The following is an 18,282-nucleotide window of genomic DNA, read 5'->3' on the forward strand; positions in this document are numbered from 1 at the left end:
ACCAACCAGAGTCCCTGCTATTCCTATCACCAACCAGAGTCCCCGCTATTCCTATCACCAACCAGAGTCCCCGCTATTCCTATCACCAACCAGAGTCCCCGCTATTCCCACTACAAGCCAGAGCACCCTCTGTTCCCATCACTAGCCAGCGCCTCCGCCATTCTCAGTACTAACTGATTTCTCTATTGTTCCCATTACAACTTGCATTTATGTATTAAAATGTCCCAGGTTCATCACAGAAGTGTAATCAGACCAAAATGGACACCGAGCCAAAAAAGGAGAGATTAGGATTTGTTAGGAAGGGACTCAGGGGAGAAAAGAGATTTGGAGGGGGTCAAGGGAGGGGTTTGTATGATGTAGGGCATAGCTGACTGAATGTACAGTCATCAATATTGGAGTGAAGGGAGAGGAATGTTCAAAAGGAGCATGTCAGAAACACAAATTTCTGGAGGTGCTGTAGGGATGGAGGAGTTTTATAGAGATGAGGAGTGATGAGGGTATTAAGCGATTTAGACACGAGGTGGAGAATTTTAAATTTGAGATGTTGAGGAACCCATTACCTGCTGGTGTCTTCACTGTTCCCATTACCTTCTGGTGTCTTCACTGTTCCCATTACCTTCTGGTGTCTCCTCTGATCCCATTACTTGCTAACGTCTTCGCTGTTTTCATTCTTTTCATGATTTCTTGCCTCTCCTCTACCTCCTTTATCTTCTTTTGAAGCGTCCACTCTGACACAATCTTGTTTCCTGGTTTCTGTGTTGTTTAGAATATCCTCTTTGTCTCAACAATAAAGATGAATCTCCCAACACTTCTCTCTTGTGTCTGTATTTTCCTGTGTGCTTCTATTTCAAGTGTTCTCTTCTGCATGGTTATTTCCTGTAATCCCTTTTTAATATTCATCTGACCCAATCTGTTTTACAGACTGATATGCATTTGGGATTAGGATTGACTTTTGTAGAATTTTAAAATTAATTTTGCTCACAAAATCTTAAATAAAAACACAAGTGCTTATTTTTCTTGTCAGTTTTCTATCCTCCCCATCTCCTGTTGTTGACTCCCTGTTGGGGTACAGTGACAAAGGCACTAACAAGTTAGTTTTCAACCAAACGATCATTCAGCACCTCTCAGTCTTGACTATAAATGTTGGTAGGTTGTTTGAATGCAAAGGGGCAAACGAGGGATATTGGAACAAGGTCTGTTTGTGGGATTGGAATTATTTGCCAACATTAAAGGAAAATGCTGACATGGACTGTTTGGGCCAAATGGCCTGCTTCTGCATTGTTGTAACCTTTATGTGTAATATTCCATGTATCTATCTCTGAATCCAATTCTTGCTCTCATTCATTAATGTCCCATGTACACTTCCTACAGGAGTCACTGGGTAATGATGAGGAGCAGATGATTTACTCCCCACTCCCCCCCTTAAACTAGGGCCGCTGAGGCCCCTCATGCTATGAAACATGTATAAAACCTTGGTGAGACCACCGTGCACAGCCTGGTCTCCATATTACAAAAATTATGTAGAAGCACTGGAGAAGGTGCAAAGATGATTTACAAGGATGATACCAAGTTATACCCATCAGGAAAGGATGAATCACAGGGCTCTTTACTCTAGAAGGGTGCCCTGATAGAGGTCTTTAAAATTATTAAGGGGTGTTATAGGGTAGACACAGAGATGTTTCCATTGTGGGAGATTCCAAAGCTAGGGGCCATAAATATGATAGTCACTATCCTACTAGGTGGTGGAGGTTGCAGGTTTGGGAGATTCTGTTGCAGAAGCCTTGGCCATCCCAGCTACTCTGGAAAGGTGTTGGTTCTCCCAATTCAGATGGCATTAAGAGTCAAGCACATTGCGTGGGATTTCAGTAATGTTTGAGAAAGGGGCCATAGATTTAAGGTGCTTGGCAAAAGAACCAGAGGCAACAAGTGGCAACGGGTGGTTAGCATTTGGAATGCACTGCCTGACAGGGTGGTGGATACAGAATCGATAGTAGCCTTCAAAAAGGAATTGGGTAAATATTTGAAGGAGAAATACTTGCAGGAATATGGGGAAGAAAGGGAGTTTTTTTTATTCGTTCATGGGATGTGGGCATCGCTGTTTAGGCCAGCATTTATTGCCCACCCCTAATTGCTCTTGAGAAGGTGGTGGTGAGCTGCCTTCTTGAACCACTGCAGTCCTTGGGGTGTAGATACACCCACAGTGCTGTTAGGAAGAGAGTTCCAGGAGTTTGAGCCAGCCACAGTGAAGGAACAGCGATTATAATTCCAAGTCAGGATGTGTGTGGCTTGGAGGGAACTTGCAAGTGGTGGTGTTCCCATGCATCTGCTGTTCTTGTCCTTCTAGGTGGTAGAGGTTGCAGGTTTGGAAGATGCTCTCGAAGGAGCCTTGGTGAGTTGCTGCAGCGCATCTTGTAGATGGTGGTGAAGGGAGTGAATGTTGAAGGTGTTGGATGGGGTGCCAATCAAGCGGGCTGCTTTGTCCTGGATGGTGTCGAGCTTCTTGAGTGCTGTTGGAGCTGCACCCATCCAGGCAAGTGGAGAGTATTCCATCACACTCCTGACTTGTGCCTTGTAGATAATGGACAGGCACTGGGGAGTCAGGAGGTGAGTTACTCGCGGCAGAATTTCCAGCCTCTGACTGTTTGTAGCCACAGTATTTTATGGCTGGTCCAGTTCAGTTTCTGGTCAATGGTAACTGCCAGTATGTTGATAGGTTTTAGCATTTAGCAGACATCTCCACATAGAATCTTACAGCACAGAAACAGGCCATTCAGTCTATCGTCATTATACTGGCTCTTTGAAAGAGCTATCCCCTTAGTCTCACTCACCAGGTCCTTCAGCATAGCCCTAGAATTTACTCCCCATCAAGTATTTATCCAATTCTCTTTTGAAAGTTACTTTATAATCTGCTTCCACCACCCTTTCAGGCAGTGCATTCCAGATCATCATAACTCGCTGCATTAAAAATAAATTTCCCCTCACCTCTGGTTCTATTGCCAATCCTAGCAATCCTAGTTGCCTCTGGTTACCGACACTCCTGCCAGTGGAAACATTTCTTTTTATTTACCCTTTCAAAATTTTGAACACCACTATTAAATCTCCCCTTTAACCTTCCCTGTTCTAAGGAGAACAATCTCAGCTTTTCTAGTCTCTCCACATGACTGATAGTTTATTGGAGTAGATTTTCAAGTATAATAGAAAATCATCTGATTTTCATTGAAATGAATGGAGGTGAAAATCAAACAGTTTTATGATGAACGGCTAGTGTGTCACAATAGTTTAGTGTCAAGCTGAATATCTAACCCTTTGTATCTGTACGACTGCCCCTGTGTGGAGACAAACATCAGTTGTAGAGGTTGGCCGTGAGCTATCCTAAAGTCACAGTAGGTAAGGAGTGGAGATAGGGAGAAGGTCTAGGTGAACATTGATGACAAAATAGATGAGCTCCAAGTGTAGAGTATTTAAAAAATGTCTTCAAAGATACGTCTCACACATCTGCTCACGCACTCTTAATGCAGATAAGAAGCCAAAGAAAAAAGAGGAGAAGCAGAAGATGGTGACAGGGCAGATGTACGAGTTGATGGAGGCTCTCCCAATGGAGAAACAGTCTGAGGTGAGACACAGAAAGAAGTTGTAACTGTAGTAGTCAAAGAATTGGGCTTCTACTCTTAATTGTATTGTTAATTTGTGAAATATTTGTTGACAAATTTTGAGATTTGAAAACAAGACAGAAGTAAAAGAAACCACATGTCCAATGGAACAAAATGTGCTGGAAATACACAGAGTACATCAGCAAGAGAAAAGAGAAGATGGGCTAATTGTTTTTTTAATACAGTGAGTTGTGATCTGGAATGCACTGTCTGAAAGGGCAGTGGAAGCAGATTCAATAGTAATTTTCAAAAGGAAATTGGATAAATACTCAAAGGAGAAATTTGCAGGGTGTGGGGAAATAAAATGTTACTGTTGTTAACCTTGGCTAAACAGAGAGCACTTTAATCATTGTCCATAAAGGCTATTTCCCTTAGCTGATGGCTCCTATGCTTTGACTTGCAGTTAGAGAAAGGCAGTGGATATGAATACATGGCCAGCTGTGGACAGCAGAGACTACTCCTGGAGGGCGAAGGTACAGCACTTTATCATTACACTTGAATAAATACTGCCCCACAACTTATAGTGGGCGTGTTTGTGTGAATGCGATTTGCCCATTATATGTAATGGCTGGTATAATGTGGTAGTGCTATTACAGTACACCACTATGTAACAAGAATGCTCCTCTGTTTAGTGACATTCTAACTGGTTGTTTCAGCCCCACTGTGATCTGCAGATTTCTTTACAGTCAGTACAAATTGTATGCCTACACCACTTAGAGGGGATTAGAGGGGCTTTAAATACATGAAGAGTGTTACGACCAGGTGAGAAAGGTGCCTAGGGGTCCCTCTCAGCCTTCAGCAGGTCTTACCATAACAGGGTTTAATTTTAAACTCACTGTGTTTTAGCTCCCCCTTGGTGAATCCTTGTTCACAGCTTTCCAATTATAAGGCAAAGAAACCAGCACAAACAGGCTTTCTTGGGTTTAAAGAAGAATTCAGTTAACGGCTACGGATACATGACGTGCCCCACGCTAGCATGCATATGCGATACACATATGTAAATAGAGACAGAAAATAGCAGAAGAAAAATAAAGTGGAAAAGTTTGAGGCAATATCTGAAGAGTTGTTGTTATGGTTCTTCGAGCTCACTGTAGAGTCCTTGATTGTAGGTAGATATTGCTTTCCATTGGGGCCCAGAATTCTTCTTAAACCTTGTTCGCTGTAGGAGACTTTTCCCTCCTGGGGTTCATGGATCTTCAGTGGATTCAGAGGCTTGTGAGAAAGAGATGGGAGCAGACAGGAGAGAGATCTTCTCAGTCCAGGAGCCAACAGACAGTCTCTGAGTTCAAACTGTTAGTACAATTCAGAAAAACCCAGGTTGCCAAGCAGATTAGTCATGTGACGAACTGGTCTGACTACGTCTTGGATTACAGCAGTCTCTGGAATGTTCCTCTTACACACAATACCTGGTGATCAAGGTCCATTGTGGGTTGCATGTGTCAGGGAATAGTCCTTTGTCCTTCCAATCACCATCTGTTAATACGCAAATGTCTTTTCCTGCCACGGCTGATCAGTTTAACAAGTCCTTTCTTCACTCCAGTAACAGTTTAAAATCAATGCTCATGACAAAATTAATGTGCCTCATTCTTGGCAGGTGGGGGCCTAGCATGACAAAAGTAATTGAACATTAGTGGTATCAGGGATGAGGGACTTCAGTTATATGGAGAGACTAGAAAAGCTGGCGTTGTTCTCCTTGGAGCAGGGAAGGTCAAAGGGAGATTTAATAGAAGTGTTCAAAATTTTGATGAATACTGTTTCTATTGGGAGGAGTGTCGGTAACCAGAGGACACAGATTTAGGTAAAAGGACCAGAGGGGAGCTGAGGAATTTAATTTTTCCTGTTCAGCGTTTTATGTTGATCTGGAATGCACTGCCTGAAAGGATAGTGGAAACAGATTCAATAGTAACTTTGTGCTATGCTGAAAGAGTAGGGGAATGGGGCTAATTGCATAGATCTTGCAAACAGATGGTGCATGCATGATGGGCCAAACTGCCTATTTCTGTGCTGTACAAATCTGTGATTCTATGAGGCTTTTTACTGATGTTTGTTCTTGCATTCAGTGCACCTTAACAAGGTATGAACTGGTGTGTAATTACAGCTGTTTTTGACTAAAATGAACGGAGCGCCTAAAAACACAATAACAGGCAACTTTAACATTGATATTAATGCAAATGGCTAACGGTTATTGCATTTTGGTCGATGTAAGTGAGCGCCTGTTTTAAACCTGCTCATTTTAAGTAATGGAAACTTATTCTGTGGGTGTAGAGTGTTGGAATATAAACTGTATTAGATTAGACAAGGTATTTGTAACCATAAAACAGAGATCTGATTTTTTTTGGTGTGGGGTGAGGAGTCTTGAATTTTCTCAGGGAATCTCCTGTTCCTCTGCTGTAAGTTTGTGCTGGATTTACTGGATCGACGTTATGAGGCGGAGTGGGAGAACCTCTGAGCTGGTTTCACCCATGACCGCGATCCCCCCCCCCCCCGCCCCCACCCGCCCTTATTTCCTCCTCTAACAGCCCACTTGAGAGAGTTTTCAGGTTTACAGATTGCTGTCTTACTATTTCCCGCTCACAGGTACTCCAGGGTCTTTAAAGCTTCACCGAGGACAAGGGGCACACCTGGATATTATGGGTCTTAAACAAAAAAAGGTAAGTGCTGCAATGTGACTGATGGCAAGTGAGCAGTGATGCAGCAGAAATTTCCAATAGAGAACCAAATATAGCTTTTGATCACTTAAGAGTATTCTTTTGGGGCAAGGAAGAAATTGCATACTCCTAACGTTAACCTTGGCGCATTGGATAGCACTTGTGTCTCCGAGTAGGTTCAAGTACCACTCTAGAGGCTGAAGCACAAAGCAAAGGCAAGCCTATCTTTTGGTAAATGTATAGGTTAGTGTTCAGCAGAAAATGAGGCCAAGCTGTAAAAAGACAGTAACAGTTTGGGACTTTAAAAATCATCTGCCCTAATGTATGTTAAATGCCCATGTGCCTACCGGTATGAAGAAAACATTTTAATGAGCTGTATTTTGCTTTAGTTTAGCAAGGATAATGCGAGTGCCTAGGCATAGGGTATCCACTGCTTGGAAGATTGAGAAATGGACTGGAGGGTCTGACTATTAGAAGAATAGGTGACACTTTTCTTTGATGTAGTAGAGATTTGGCTGGAGGCTTCACCTATTGTGTCTTTGCTGCATCCTCACTTCTAATCACGGAACGATGTGGATTTTTCTTTCGTCATCTGGTACTTTAGATTCTTTGTGCTGGCGCATGATGACTGGGTCTCCAATTCTGCTGGGGTGTGGGGGGTGCAATCTCAGAATCAACTTTGGTGATCGTAGGACAATTTTAAAAATGTATGTAAATTTTTAACATTTATTCATTCATGGGCTGTTGCAAGGCTGGCATTTATTGCCATCCCTAATTCACCTTGAGAAGGTGAGCCTCCTTCTTGAAGCACTGCAGTCCATGCGGTAAGGGTGCTCCCACATTTCTATTAGGTAGGGAGTTCCAGGATTAAAGGGCATTTAAGGCCACCAAGACAATGGGGAATCTACTGTAGGTGAGGGAGAGTGGGGAGGGTTTGAGAACATTTTAAGAGTGTATGTTTAACCCTTCCATTGAGAATGAGGCTTAAGGTTGAGATGTTGCTCCTTAAACAATTAGAACTACTATGCCAGGATAGCCAAGCGATGTTCGCTGATCCAACAAGTACCCATCACGCAGAACTGTTAAACTGCTGCAATTGTTTAGCAATAATGTTTTGGCTTGCTGCTTAACTTGGTTCCATGAACTTTGTGTTTTCAGGAGAAAGGCTTTGCAGAAGATGAAACTTCAGGCAGCTCTGACACAAAGAAATTATCCGGTAAACACTTCAAAATGTCTAAAAGGAAATCTACTTGTGGAGACAGAGGGCATAGCTGAGGTACTAAATGAGTACTTTGCATCTGTCTTCACTAAAGCAGAGGATGCTGCCATCTTTACGGTAACGGAGGAGAGGTTAAAGAAATTAGATAGGATAAAAATAGATGTATTTAAAAGGTTGGCAGTCCTCAATGTAGGAAAGTCACCTGGTCCAGATGGGATGCATCCCAGGTTGCTGAGGGAAGGGTGAAAATTGCAGCGGCTCTGGTTACAATATCCTAATCCTACTTGGATAGTGGGGTGGTGCCAGAGAATAGGAAGATTGCAAATGTTACACCCTTGTTCAAAAAAAGGGAAGGGAGATAAACCAGGTAATACAGGCTAGTCAGCCTAATGTCAATGGTGGGGAAACTTCTAGAGACCATAGTCTGGGACAAAATTAATTGTGACTTGGAAGAAATAGTGACTTCTGAGGACATAGACTGACTGGTGAAATGGACAGACACATGCCAGATGAAATTTAACATAGAGATGGGTGAAGTGATATATTTTGGAAGGAAAAATGACAGGAGGCAGTTTAAAATAAATGACAGCCAACATGGATTTGTTAAAGGCAAATTGCGTCTGACTAACTTAACAGTGCGCGAATCCACTGTTTGCACTGGTTATGGAAGGCTCTTCAAAGTTTGCTCATTTCTGTGGTGCACAGGCATTTAGGGGGCATGTTTCAAAAGTTTTTCATCTCAGAAAATAATTTGCCAAGAAACTGTCTAGTGTAAACTGAATAAACCATTACATGGTTCAGCATAATCATTTTCAATGATGTTAAATCAGGTTACTCTTAGGTGGAGGACTGAACACTCCTAGAGCTATTAGCTGGATTAATAAAACTGCACTAGGTTACTGCTCTTAAATATATCGAGCACTACTTTTTAATGGAAGTGGAGGAAGAAAGAAACAATTACATTCCTTTACACCACCTGAAAGTTTTACGCTTGTGATTACGAATTTTTAGAAAAAACTTGAAACCTAACCTAACTGATCTGTGCAATTTCAAGGGCATTTGCGCACAATTTCTCGATTGTGCCCAAAGCAGAAACTCGACCCCTTAATCGGGTGGAGAGATTTAGAGAAGGAATTCCAGAGTTTAGAGTTTGGGTAGCTGCAAGCTTGGCTGTTAATGGTGGACCCAAACTAATGGGTGCAGACTTTTTGGCATTTCTGCACTGATTATGGGTTTTGACTTTGATGGAACTCCAAGACTGTACCAAACTGACCCATCAGGCCCCTACCACTGCCAATGCCAATGCCATAAGTAGGAAGTGAAACGACCACCAGGGAATTCTTGGAAGAAAAGCTACCCTGCAGAATCCATTGCTACAGATAGTGGTACCATAAAGTTCACCATCAAGGCTTTGCTGGAGGTTGTACAGTTGGGTGAAAAACACATTGAACTAGCATTGATAAAGCATGCACAACCTTAAATCTTGAGGAAATTGAGAACCGCGGTTCAGAAATTTGCGTATTGCTGAAAAAAGAGACAGGTTGTCGAAGCTTTTCATCTTGCACTCATCAGGACAGAAGCAAGAATGCCAAATTTCAAAGGGAGCAACAATTTATACTGCATGAGAAAAGGGTGCTGTTTGGTTGGCAAGTCGACTCTGGTTGAGGCATTGCCATGGAGAATGCACAAGGGAACTATTATCCTCCATGCTGTTTTTTAATTCAAAAAAGGCGTAATGCCTGAACATGTTCCTTTTTGCCTGCAGAGGACAGGTCCCTGCGTATGAATATATGCAGCTTCTAGCAAGTGTAAGTGAGCCTCATTGTGAGCCCGACTGATAATCTTAAATTGGTTGTTATTGTAATTCTTAGCACACTCGGGATTGTTCAGTAAGTGCTGTCCAATCATGGAATCACATCTATTGTGTTCTGAGTTTCTGAGATTATTAATCGGGCTCACAATGAGGTTCACTGACACTGATGACTGCAAGACGAATGGCTTCAATGGCATGTCTCTTTTTTCAGCAATACTCAAGATCTGTACTACCAATGACTGTTTCAGAAATTGAAAACTAATTCTTAATCTACTGGAATAAGTTTTAAAAATTCTCCAACTTGCTGTTAATCTGCTCTTCTGTGTTTAGCAGGAGGGGCATTTGCTTACCCACTGGAGCTTTCTGGGGCCGAAAGATCTCGCCCAACAGAAGGGGCAACGTATGTCAACATCCCAGTGAGCCCAGCTTCGAAGAAGCAGCTCCATTATATGGAACTCGAGCTCCAGGAGTCCAGTCCTGCCATTCGAGGTAACTCATAAGAACAAAAGAAATAGGAGCGGGGGGTAGGCCATTCGACCCCTTGAGCCTGCTCTGCCATTCAGTAAGATTATGGTTGATCAGATTGTGGCCTTAACTCTACTTTCCTGCTTGCTCCCCATAACCCTTGACTCCCTTGTCAAACAAAAATCTGTCTAACTCAGTCTTCAATATATTCAAATTCTCGGCCTCCACAGCTCGCTGGGGTAGAGAATTCCAAACCCTCTGAGAGAAGAAATTCCTCCTCACCTCCATCTTAAATGGGAAATCCCTTAATTTGAAACTGTGCCCACTAGTTCTAGGTTCCCCCACGGGAAGAAACATTCCCTCAGCAACTACCCTGTCAAGCCTCTTCAGAATCTTATACGCTTTAATAAGATCACCTCTCAATCTTCTAAACTCCAATGAGTACAGGTCCAACCTGCTCAACCTTTCCTCATAAGACAAACCCCTCATCCCAGGAATCGGCCTAGTGAACCGTCTCTGAACTGCTTCCAATGCAAGTATATCCCTCCTTAAGTAAGGAGATTAAAAATGTACGCAGTACTGTAGGAGATTTCTGATGAAAGGTCACAGACTTGAAATGTTAATTCTGCTTCTCTCTCCAGGGATGCTGCTAGACCTGCTGAGTATTTACAGCACTTTCTGTTTTGATCTCATATTTTAACACAGTATACTTCATCTGCCAAATTTTTGCCCATTCACTTAACCTACCTATATCCCTTTGCAGACTAGTTGTATCCTCCTCACAACTTGCTTTCCTACCTATCTTCGTATCATCAGCAAATTTGGCTACAAGAGTCGGTCTCTTTCTCCATGTCATTAATATAGATCGTGAATAGTTGAGGGCCCAGCACTGATCCCCGTGCCATTCCACTAGTTACAGTTTGCCATCTGAAAATGACTTATTTATCCAACTCTCTGTTTGCTGTTAGTTAGCCAGTCCTCTATCCATGCTAATATATCAGCACCAACACTTTGAGCTCTTAACTTGTGTGACACCTTATCGAATGCCTTTTGGAAATCCAAATACACTACATCTACAGGTTTCCCTTTATCCAGCCCACTTGTTCCATCCTCAAAGAACTCTAACAAATTTGTCAAACACGATTTCCCTTTCATAAAACCATGTTGACTCTGCCTGATTGCATTATGATTTTCTAGATGTCCTGCTACCACCTCTTTAATAATGGATTCTAGCATTTTTGCAACGACAGACATTAGGCTAACTGGCCTATATTTTCCCGCTTTCTGACTCCCTCCTCTCTTGAAAAGAGGTGTTACATTTGCGGTTTTCCAATCTGATGTGACCGTTCCAGAATCTAGAGAATTTTGGAATATTATAACCAATGCATCCACTATCTCTGCAGCCACTTCCTTTAAGACCTTCGGATTCAGGCCATCAGGTCCAGCGGATTTGTCAGCCTTTAGTTCCATTAGTATTCCCATAACTTCTTCTCTAGCGATAGTTATTGTTTTAAGTTCCTCCCTTTTGCCTCCTGATCTACTATTTTTCGGATGGTTTTTGTGTCTTCTACTATGAAGGTGAATACAAAATACTTGTTCAAAGCCTCTGCCATTTCATCGTTTCCCATTATTAATTCCCCAGTCTCACCCTCTAAGGGACTACTCTTATCCTTTTTATATATTTATAGAAACTTTTACCGTCTTTTTATATTTTTTGTTATTTTTCGCTCATACTCTAATTTCTCCCTGTTTATTTTCTTTTAATCATCCTTTGCTGGTTTCTCAAATTTTCCCAATGGCCTACCACTAATCTTTGCAGCATTGTACACATTTTCTTTCAATTAGACATGCTTAACTTCTTTAGTTATCTATGGGGATGCATCCTTCTGGTAGAGTCTTTCTTCCTCAAATGGAAAGTATCTTTGTTGAGGGTTATGAAATATCTCCTTAAATGTCTGCCACTGCTTCTATACCGTCTTACCTTTTAACTTATTTTCCCAGTCCACTTTAGACAACTCTGTCTTTATACCCTTTCAATTGCCTTTATTTAAGTTTACAACACTAATAGTGGATCCACATTTCTCCCCCTCAGACTGAATGTGAAATTCTATCATATTATGACTGCGGCTGCCTAGAGGATCCTTTACTATGAGGTCTTTAATTAATCCTGTCTCATTACACATTACCAGGTCCAAAATAGCCTGGTCCCTGGTCAGTTCCAGAACATATTGTTCTAAGAAACGGTCCCATATACACTCTATGAGCTTATCTTCCAGGCTAACTTTGTCAATTTTATTTGTCCAATCAACTTGAAGATTAAAATCATCCACAATTAAAATTCCACATGACACTACCACAGCTCAGTTCTTTACAAAGCCTTGTTTCTTCCACCCCTCTGATCGGAAAGTGGAAGTTCTTACTTGTAAGTAAGATATTTCAAGAAAATAGGGTTCAAAGGCATAAACATACAGTGATAATCATTATAACCAATAATGCATATACAATGATATACATTATTAACAATAATTCCATACGTACATAACATAATTATGGTAGAAGTTACCAGACGATTCATGTGATACAGGGTTCAGACTTGATGGGTCCAAGCTTTGTTGAAGTCTGAAGAATCTATTCTAACATCCATCTTTCAAACTTCCCTTCACTCTGGCTACGTGAGAATCTTCCTGTTTCTGCATTACCTCGTCCAATTAGCCACAATAATTTCAATTCTAGCAAGAATCACTCCCCTTGACTGAACTGTCAGTCGAGTTATTCAACTGAAGATAGTTACAGGGAACAAAGGTCCTCTGTGGGGATGTTTTACAGCTGTCCTCTGAGGCGCCACCATCTGAAGCTATAGCTTTATGACTTAATGGTCATAACACGTCCATCGATATCTTGCTGCTGAGAGATCACTGGCAGCTCTCAAGGCTGAGAAAACATACAGTTTGCGGCTTCTGTTGAATCTCCTTATCAGCTAAAACACTGTCTAACTGGATTCACCTTTATTAACGGAGCATTCATAACAGAAACTCACTCAACAGGTGAAGATAATGCAAAGAATTAACCCTATCCTTACAGTCCTGACCCCCCTGGACAATCTGAATATATAAAAGGCCGTCACTCAACATCATCTCATCAGCATCATGTATCTGTTTCAACTACTCTGTTATGCAAATTTGTACCTATTTTTTTTTACTTTACATTTTACATTACCTGCGTTTACCAGATCCTCCAGCTGTCTGTTTCTACTTGGGTACAATTTAATGGCACTGGGTATTCCCTGGTACATCCCCGTGCAGCACCACTGGGGGCCGTGTGGGCCTCTGAGTATAGTGAAGCTGAACTGTGAACAGGGCCCTACCCGATTTGGAATTTGGGCTTGGTTATTCACCAGCTCACCCAGCTGGGCTATCAGAGGAGCTCTTTCTTAAACTGAGTGAAATTGGATGACTGTCTTGTCTTTTATGTTGCCATTATCCTAATAGTAGGTAGCTGAACTGGTGCTTGTGGTTTTAAGTTTATAAACTACAATACAATACCAGATCCATATATAAGCATGGAATGAGAAAAGGCCATTCACCTCTTAAATTCCATTTATTGCTTGGACCATGTAGAATTTGCCTTTCACAAATTCCATCCAACATATTTTACCTCCCAAGGGAAAATTCTGTGAAGCTTCTGCTACATACTATTTACAGCACAGAAACAGGCCATTTGGTCCAATGGTCTAGGCCGTGTTTATGCTCTACAAGAGCTTCCTCCTACACTGCTTCATCTAGCCTATCTGTATCTTCTTCTATTCCTTCCTTGCTCCTGTGTTTATCTATCTGCCTCTTAAATTCTTCTATGCTATTTGCCTCAACTATTCTTTGTGGTAATGAGTTCTACAAAGAAATTCTAGTGAAGCTCTAGAATTCGTAGATAACCTAACATTGTTTCATAGAATCACAGAGATTTACAGCATGTAAGGTGGCTATTTGGCCCATTGTGTCTGTGCTGGCTGACGAGTAGCCATCCAGCCTAATCCCACTTTCCAGCTCTTGCTCCATTGCCTTGTAGGTTAGGGCACTTCACGTACATATTCAAGTCCTTTTTAAATGTTATGAGGGTTTCTGCCTCTACTATCCTTTCAGGCAGTGAGTTCCAGTTTCCCTCGTATCCCCTCGAAACCTCTTACTCTAAATCTATGCCCCCAGTTATGGACTCCTCAACCAAGGGGAATAGGGCCTTCCTATCCACTCTATCTAGACCCATAATAATATCATACTTCAATTAGATCTCCCCTCAGCCTCCTCTGTTCCAAAGAAAACAGTCCAAACCTATCTAAGCTTTCCTCATAAACTTCTCCAGTCCAAGCAACGCCCTCATAAATCTCCTGTGTACCCTCTCTAGTGCTATCACATCTTTCCTATAGTGCGGTGACCAGCACTGCATGAAGTACTCCAGCTGTGGCCTAACTAGGTTTTAGACAGTTCCAGCATAGAGCAAAGAACAGTACAGCACAGGAACAGGCCATTTGGCCCTCCAAACCTGTGTCGATCTTGATGCCTGCCTAAACTAAATCCTTCTGCACTTCCGGGGTCCGTATCCCTCTAGTCCCATCCTATTCATGTATTTGTCAAGATGCCTCTTAAACGTCTCTATGGTACCTGCTTCCACCACCTATCCCGGCAACAAGTTCCATGCACTCACCACCCTCTGTGTAAAGAACTTGCCTCGCACATCCCTCTAAACTTTGCCCCTCTTCCATAGCTTCCTAGCTCTGATATTCTATGCCTCGGCCCTCGACTTCTTGCATTGAAGTATATACCATTTAGCATTGCCAAACTCCCTTGTTGTATATTTTCTAGCCTTTGCTTTCTCTGCCTTCCAAACATGCTTACTAATTTTCTGTCTTCCATTTCCAACTTTTCTTCTCTCCCTTCTGAATCTATTCTCAGGTTCCCATTCCTCTGCCAATCTAGTTTAAATCCTTCTCAACAGCACTAGCGAAAACCCTGTGAGGATATTGGTCCTGGCCATGCTGAAGTGCAACCCATCTGGTTTGTACAGGCCCCACCTCCCCCAGAAGTGGTCCCAATGCCTCAGGAATCTAAAGCCCTCCCCCTCCTGCACCATCTCTCTACAACCATATAATCATCAGCTTGATCTTCCTATTTCAGTACTCACTAGCACCTGGCACCTGGAGTAATCTGGAGACTAATACCCTATGAGGTATTGCTTTTCAATCTCTCTCCTAGCTCCATAAACTGTGCCTTCAGGACCTCATCCCTCTTTCTGCCAATGCCATTAATGCTGATGTGGACCACAATCTCTGGCTATTCACCCCTCAGAATTTCCTGCAGCCGCTTAGTGACATCCTTGACCCTGGCACCAGGGAGGCAACATATCATTCTGGAGTCACGACTGCGGCCGCATTCTGTTCCTCTCACTATCAAATCCTCTACCACCATTGCTCTTCCACTTTTCTTCCTCCCACATTGTGCAGCTGAACCGTCCATGGTGCTGTGAAGTTGGCTCTGCCTGCACTCCCCAGAGGAACCATCACTCTCACCAGCATTCAGAACAGAATACTGGTTGGAGAGCGAGTTGCACTCATGGAATTCCTGCCCTGCCTGCATGATCCTTCTTGTTCTTCTGGCAGTCACCCATTCCCTCTCTGCCTTCACATTTTTAAGCTGCGGGATGACCATCTCCAGAAATGTGCTATCCAGCCTCATGGATGCCCCGTAGTGACTCCAGTTGCCACTCAAGCTCCGAAACCCGGAGCTCGAGCTGCTCTAGCTGGCAACACTTCCTGCACATGTGGTTGTGCAGGCCATGAGAAGTGTGCAGGATTTGCCACATGGTGTAGGATGTGCATTCCACAGGGCTGAAGTTCCCTGCCATGTCTTTACTTTCTAGAATATTATTTAGAAACACTTACCAACCACTCGCTAAGTCTCGCTGTTTCCTGCTCCCTCACTCGGACTGTTCCTTATTTTGTAACAGACCAGAACAGCACCAATTCCCTCACTCACCAAATTCCCTCACTCACCAAATTCCCCGAGTTAAGCATTCTATCGAAGCAGTTCTCTGTTGAGCTGGACTTCGACGTTGCCTAATTTATTTCCATCCAATTACTTTTCCATGATTACAGGGCCTCAGGACCATTATATTCCACACAGTATTTGATTATCTTTACCCTTGCTATGCATTAGCAGCCCATACCGGTCAGGAAGTATGGAATGTTCCTCACCCTTAGGGAACCCCCGCACTTGTTCCCTTGATGAATGTGGGACGTTGTCCTAGCTGGCTTGCGCTTTCCCAACAACACAGCTTCCCTTTCAGTCTCACCAAACAGGCCATTGTAATTGGGGCAGGGGGCCTCTTGCCCAGTAAATAACTTTCAATCTGAGGACCTCAAGGGGGAAGTTCAGGCCCTCAATGTTTGTTAGGTGGCCACTTAGTACCTGAGTTTAGTTATATTGAGTTCATTTTCCATTCCTCCAAAAAACTTTATATCTGTGTACAAAAGCAAAATACTGTGGAGGCTAGAAATCTGAAACAAAAGCAGAAAATGCTGGAAATACTCAGCAGGTCAGGCAGCAGCTGTGGAAAATAAACAATTTAACTTTTCAGGGCTGTATGGCCTTTCATTAGAAATCCGTGCACCTGTCCGATCACACCTGGAAGTGTCAAAAGTGTTTTTAAAAATGGCAGCTATCCCTTGTTTTTTCCTGTTTGCAGCCATAATATTACAAGCCTCTGCCAACTTTTAAACTTCCCTCATCATCATCAACAACAACAATTAACCCCTCGGTTGACATTGGGATGCACCTCATTCCAGTACTGGGTCTTTGAGACCTTTAAAAGACCACACTGCAACCTTAACAGCAGAATAATACTTTGTGTATTGCATGCTATAGTCATCCGAACTACTATCATGAACAATGCCATGGGAGATTTGCTGGTGCTTCTTAAAAAAAAAGAAATGATTTAGTAGTTGGTATACAGGGAGGCCATGTGATGGTTAATGGTTTGGGTTTGTGACATTCTGCCTTCATTTGCTGACAGATTTCACTTGTCTCCTGTAGGGGCAATTTCTTCCAAGTACGCGCAGATTGATATCACAGCCACGGAAACGGCACACAAGGTGGGAACTCAACATGCCCAACATCGGGAGGAGCGTTTACAGGAGCTGGAACAAAAGAGGAAAGGGGCAGCGCCACAATGATTCAGCGAGGCTGCAGGCTCTACAGAACATTTTATCTTTACTTTTGTTCAGGACTTGAGCGGTTAAACAGGCTCAGTCTGGTGCACCAAGACGCTCTTTTTGATTGGGAGCAGGTTTGAAGGGCGAACCGGACCTGAGTATTTTGTGCAACGTATTGACTGCAAAGAATATATATTTGTCCTTTTTCTCCTCAGTTTTTTTCCCCTTGTACCTTCACCCCTCTCTTGAATTGTCTTGACGCCTTGCCTGGGGTACAGTGCCATGGGTGCCGGTCGCTCTTTGGTACCTCGCCCATTCTTTACAAGTGAGCCTCGGCACCGAGCATTGAGCCTGCTATTCGTTTGTGACGAAGGCGGAGGGACAGCAAGTATGATCCTGATCCTTTACTTGCCCGTATTCAATGGGTGGCTGGATTGCAGTCAGGAGTTGATTTTCTGGTTCCCCCATCCCCCTACCCTGGGCATACTGAACCCAATTATAGTGCCCACCTGCCACTGCCTCGGCTAACTCAACTCAGATGGGGCGGTGAGGGGAATCATGAGCTTTCCCGGTCTGTGTGGTTCTGCTGCTCATCGAGTAAACCTTTTGCTGTGCCAAATACGGAGAAAAGGAACCAGATTTTTTTTTTACCTTTTTAATGAGAAGCGGTAAGGCTTCACACACAATTAGTGATGGAACCATTTTGGAAGCCTGAGTTGAAATTTACTCCATTGGAATGAGATGCGAGTCAGTCTTGGCCTAATCCAACCCATGTATCCCCCACCTCCCTGGAGTCCAGCAGGGCAACGCAGGCCTGAGGTTAGAGTCCAAGTGCATACTGGTTCTGTGGGTGGAGTTTCCCTCGCTTGTCTTGTTGGTGCACTGTATTTGGGCTGGGGTGGGGGTTGGGGTGGGTCGGGGTGAGGGTGTATTAGTCACACCTGCACTTAAGTAGCTCTGAACGCAGTCCTGGGGAAGGGATCTTTGTCCCCTTCAAGCCTCAACAGCAGTGTCTACATTACATCTCTATCAAGCTAAAGTGTGCAATGATTGAATTATATTTAACTCTGTGCAGTGAATATTGTTCCCTGAATTGCTGGTAGAGATTGTGAGTTTTCAGTTGATCGGCCCAGTTCATTTATTTTGTTTTTTTTTTGGACAGTTTATGGTGTAATGTGGCCACAACACTCACACCTGCAGGGTTACAGAGGCCACCTGTTGCTTATGAGCCTGTGAGCCCATCACATGCACTGTCGTCAGTTACCTTAACAACGTGCAACATGCGGGAA

General features: G+C 43.0%; 1 protein-coding gene across 2 annotated transcripts in view; it reads left to right on the forward strand.

Annotated features, from left to right (window-relative positions):
- Positions 1-17,814, forward strand: part of dok7b (docking protein 7b) — a 96,417-nt gene extending 78,603 nt beyond the window's left edge. The window contains exons 9-14 of one of the 2 annotated variants that reach the window (XM_068028768.1): positions 3,519-3,613; positions 4,054-4,123; positions 6,228-6,301; positions 7,457-7,514; positions 9,661-9,819; positions 16,875-17,814. In XM_068028768.1, the coding sequence (XP_067884869.1) occupies positions 3,519-3,613; positions 4,054-4,123; positions 6,228-6,301; positions 7,457-7,514; positions 9,661-9,819; positions 16,875-17,014 (596 nt within the window). In that variant the 3' untranslated portion in view covers positions 17,015-17,814. The remainder of the gene's footprint in view (positions 1-3,518; positions 3,614-4,053; positions 4,124-6,227; positions 6,302-7,456; positions 7,515-9,660; positions 9,820-16,874) is intronic. The other variant, XM_068028770.1, reaches the window with a different exon arrangement.
- The last annotated feature ends 468 nt before the right edge of the window (positions 17,815-18,282 follow it).

The sequence above is a fragment of the Heterodontus francisci genome, chromosome 4, assembly GCF_036365525.1.
Source record: "Heterodontus francisci isolate sHetFra1 chromosome 4, sHetFra1.hap1, whole genome shotgun sequence".
Taxonomy (NCBI): domain Eukaryota; kingdom Metazoa; phylum Chordata; class Chondrichthyes; order Heterodontiformes; family Heterodontidae; genus Heterodontus; species Heterodontus francisci.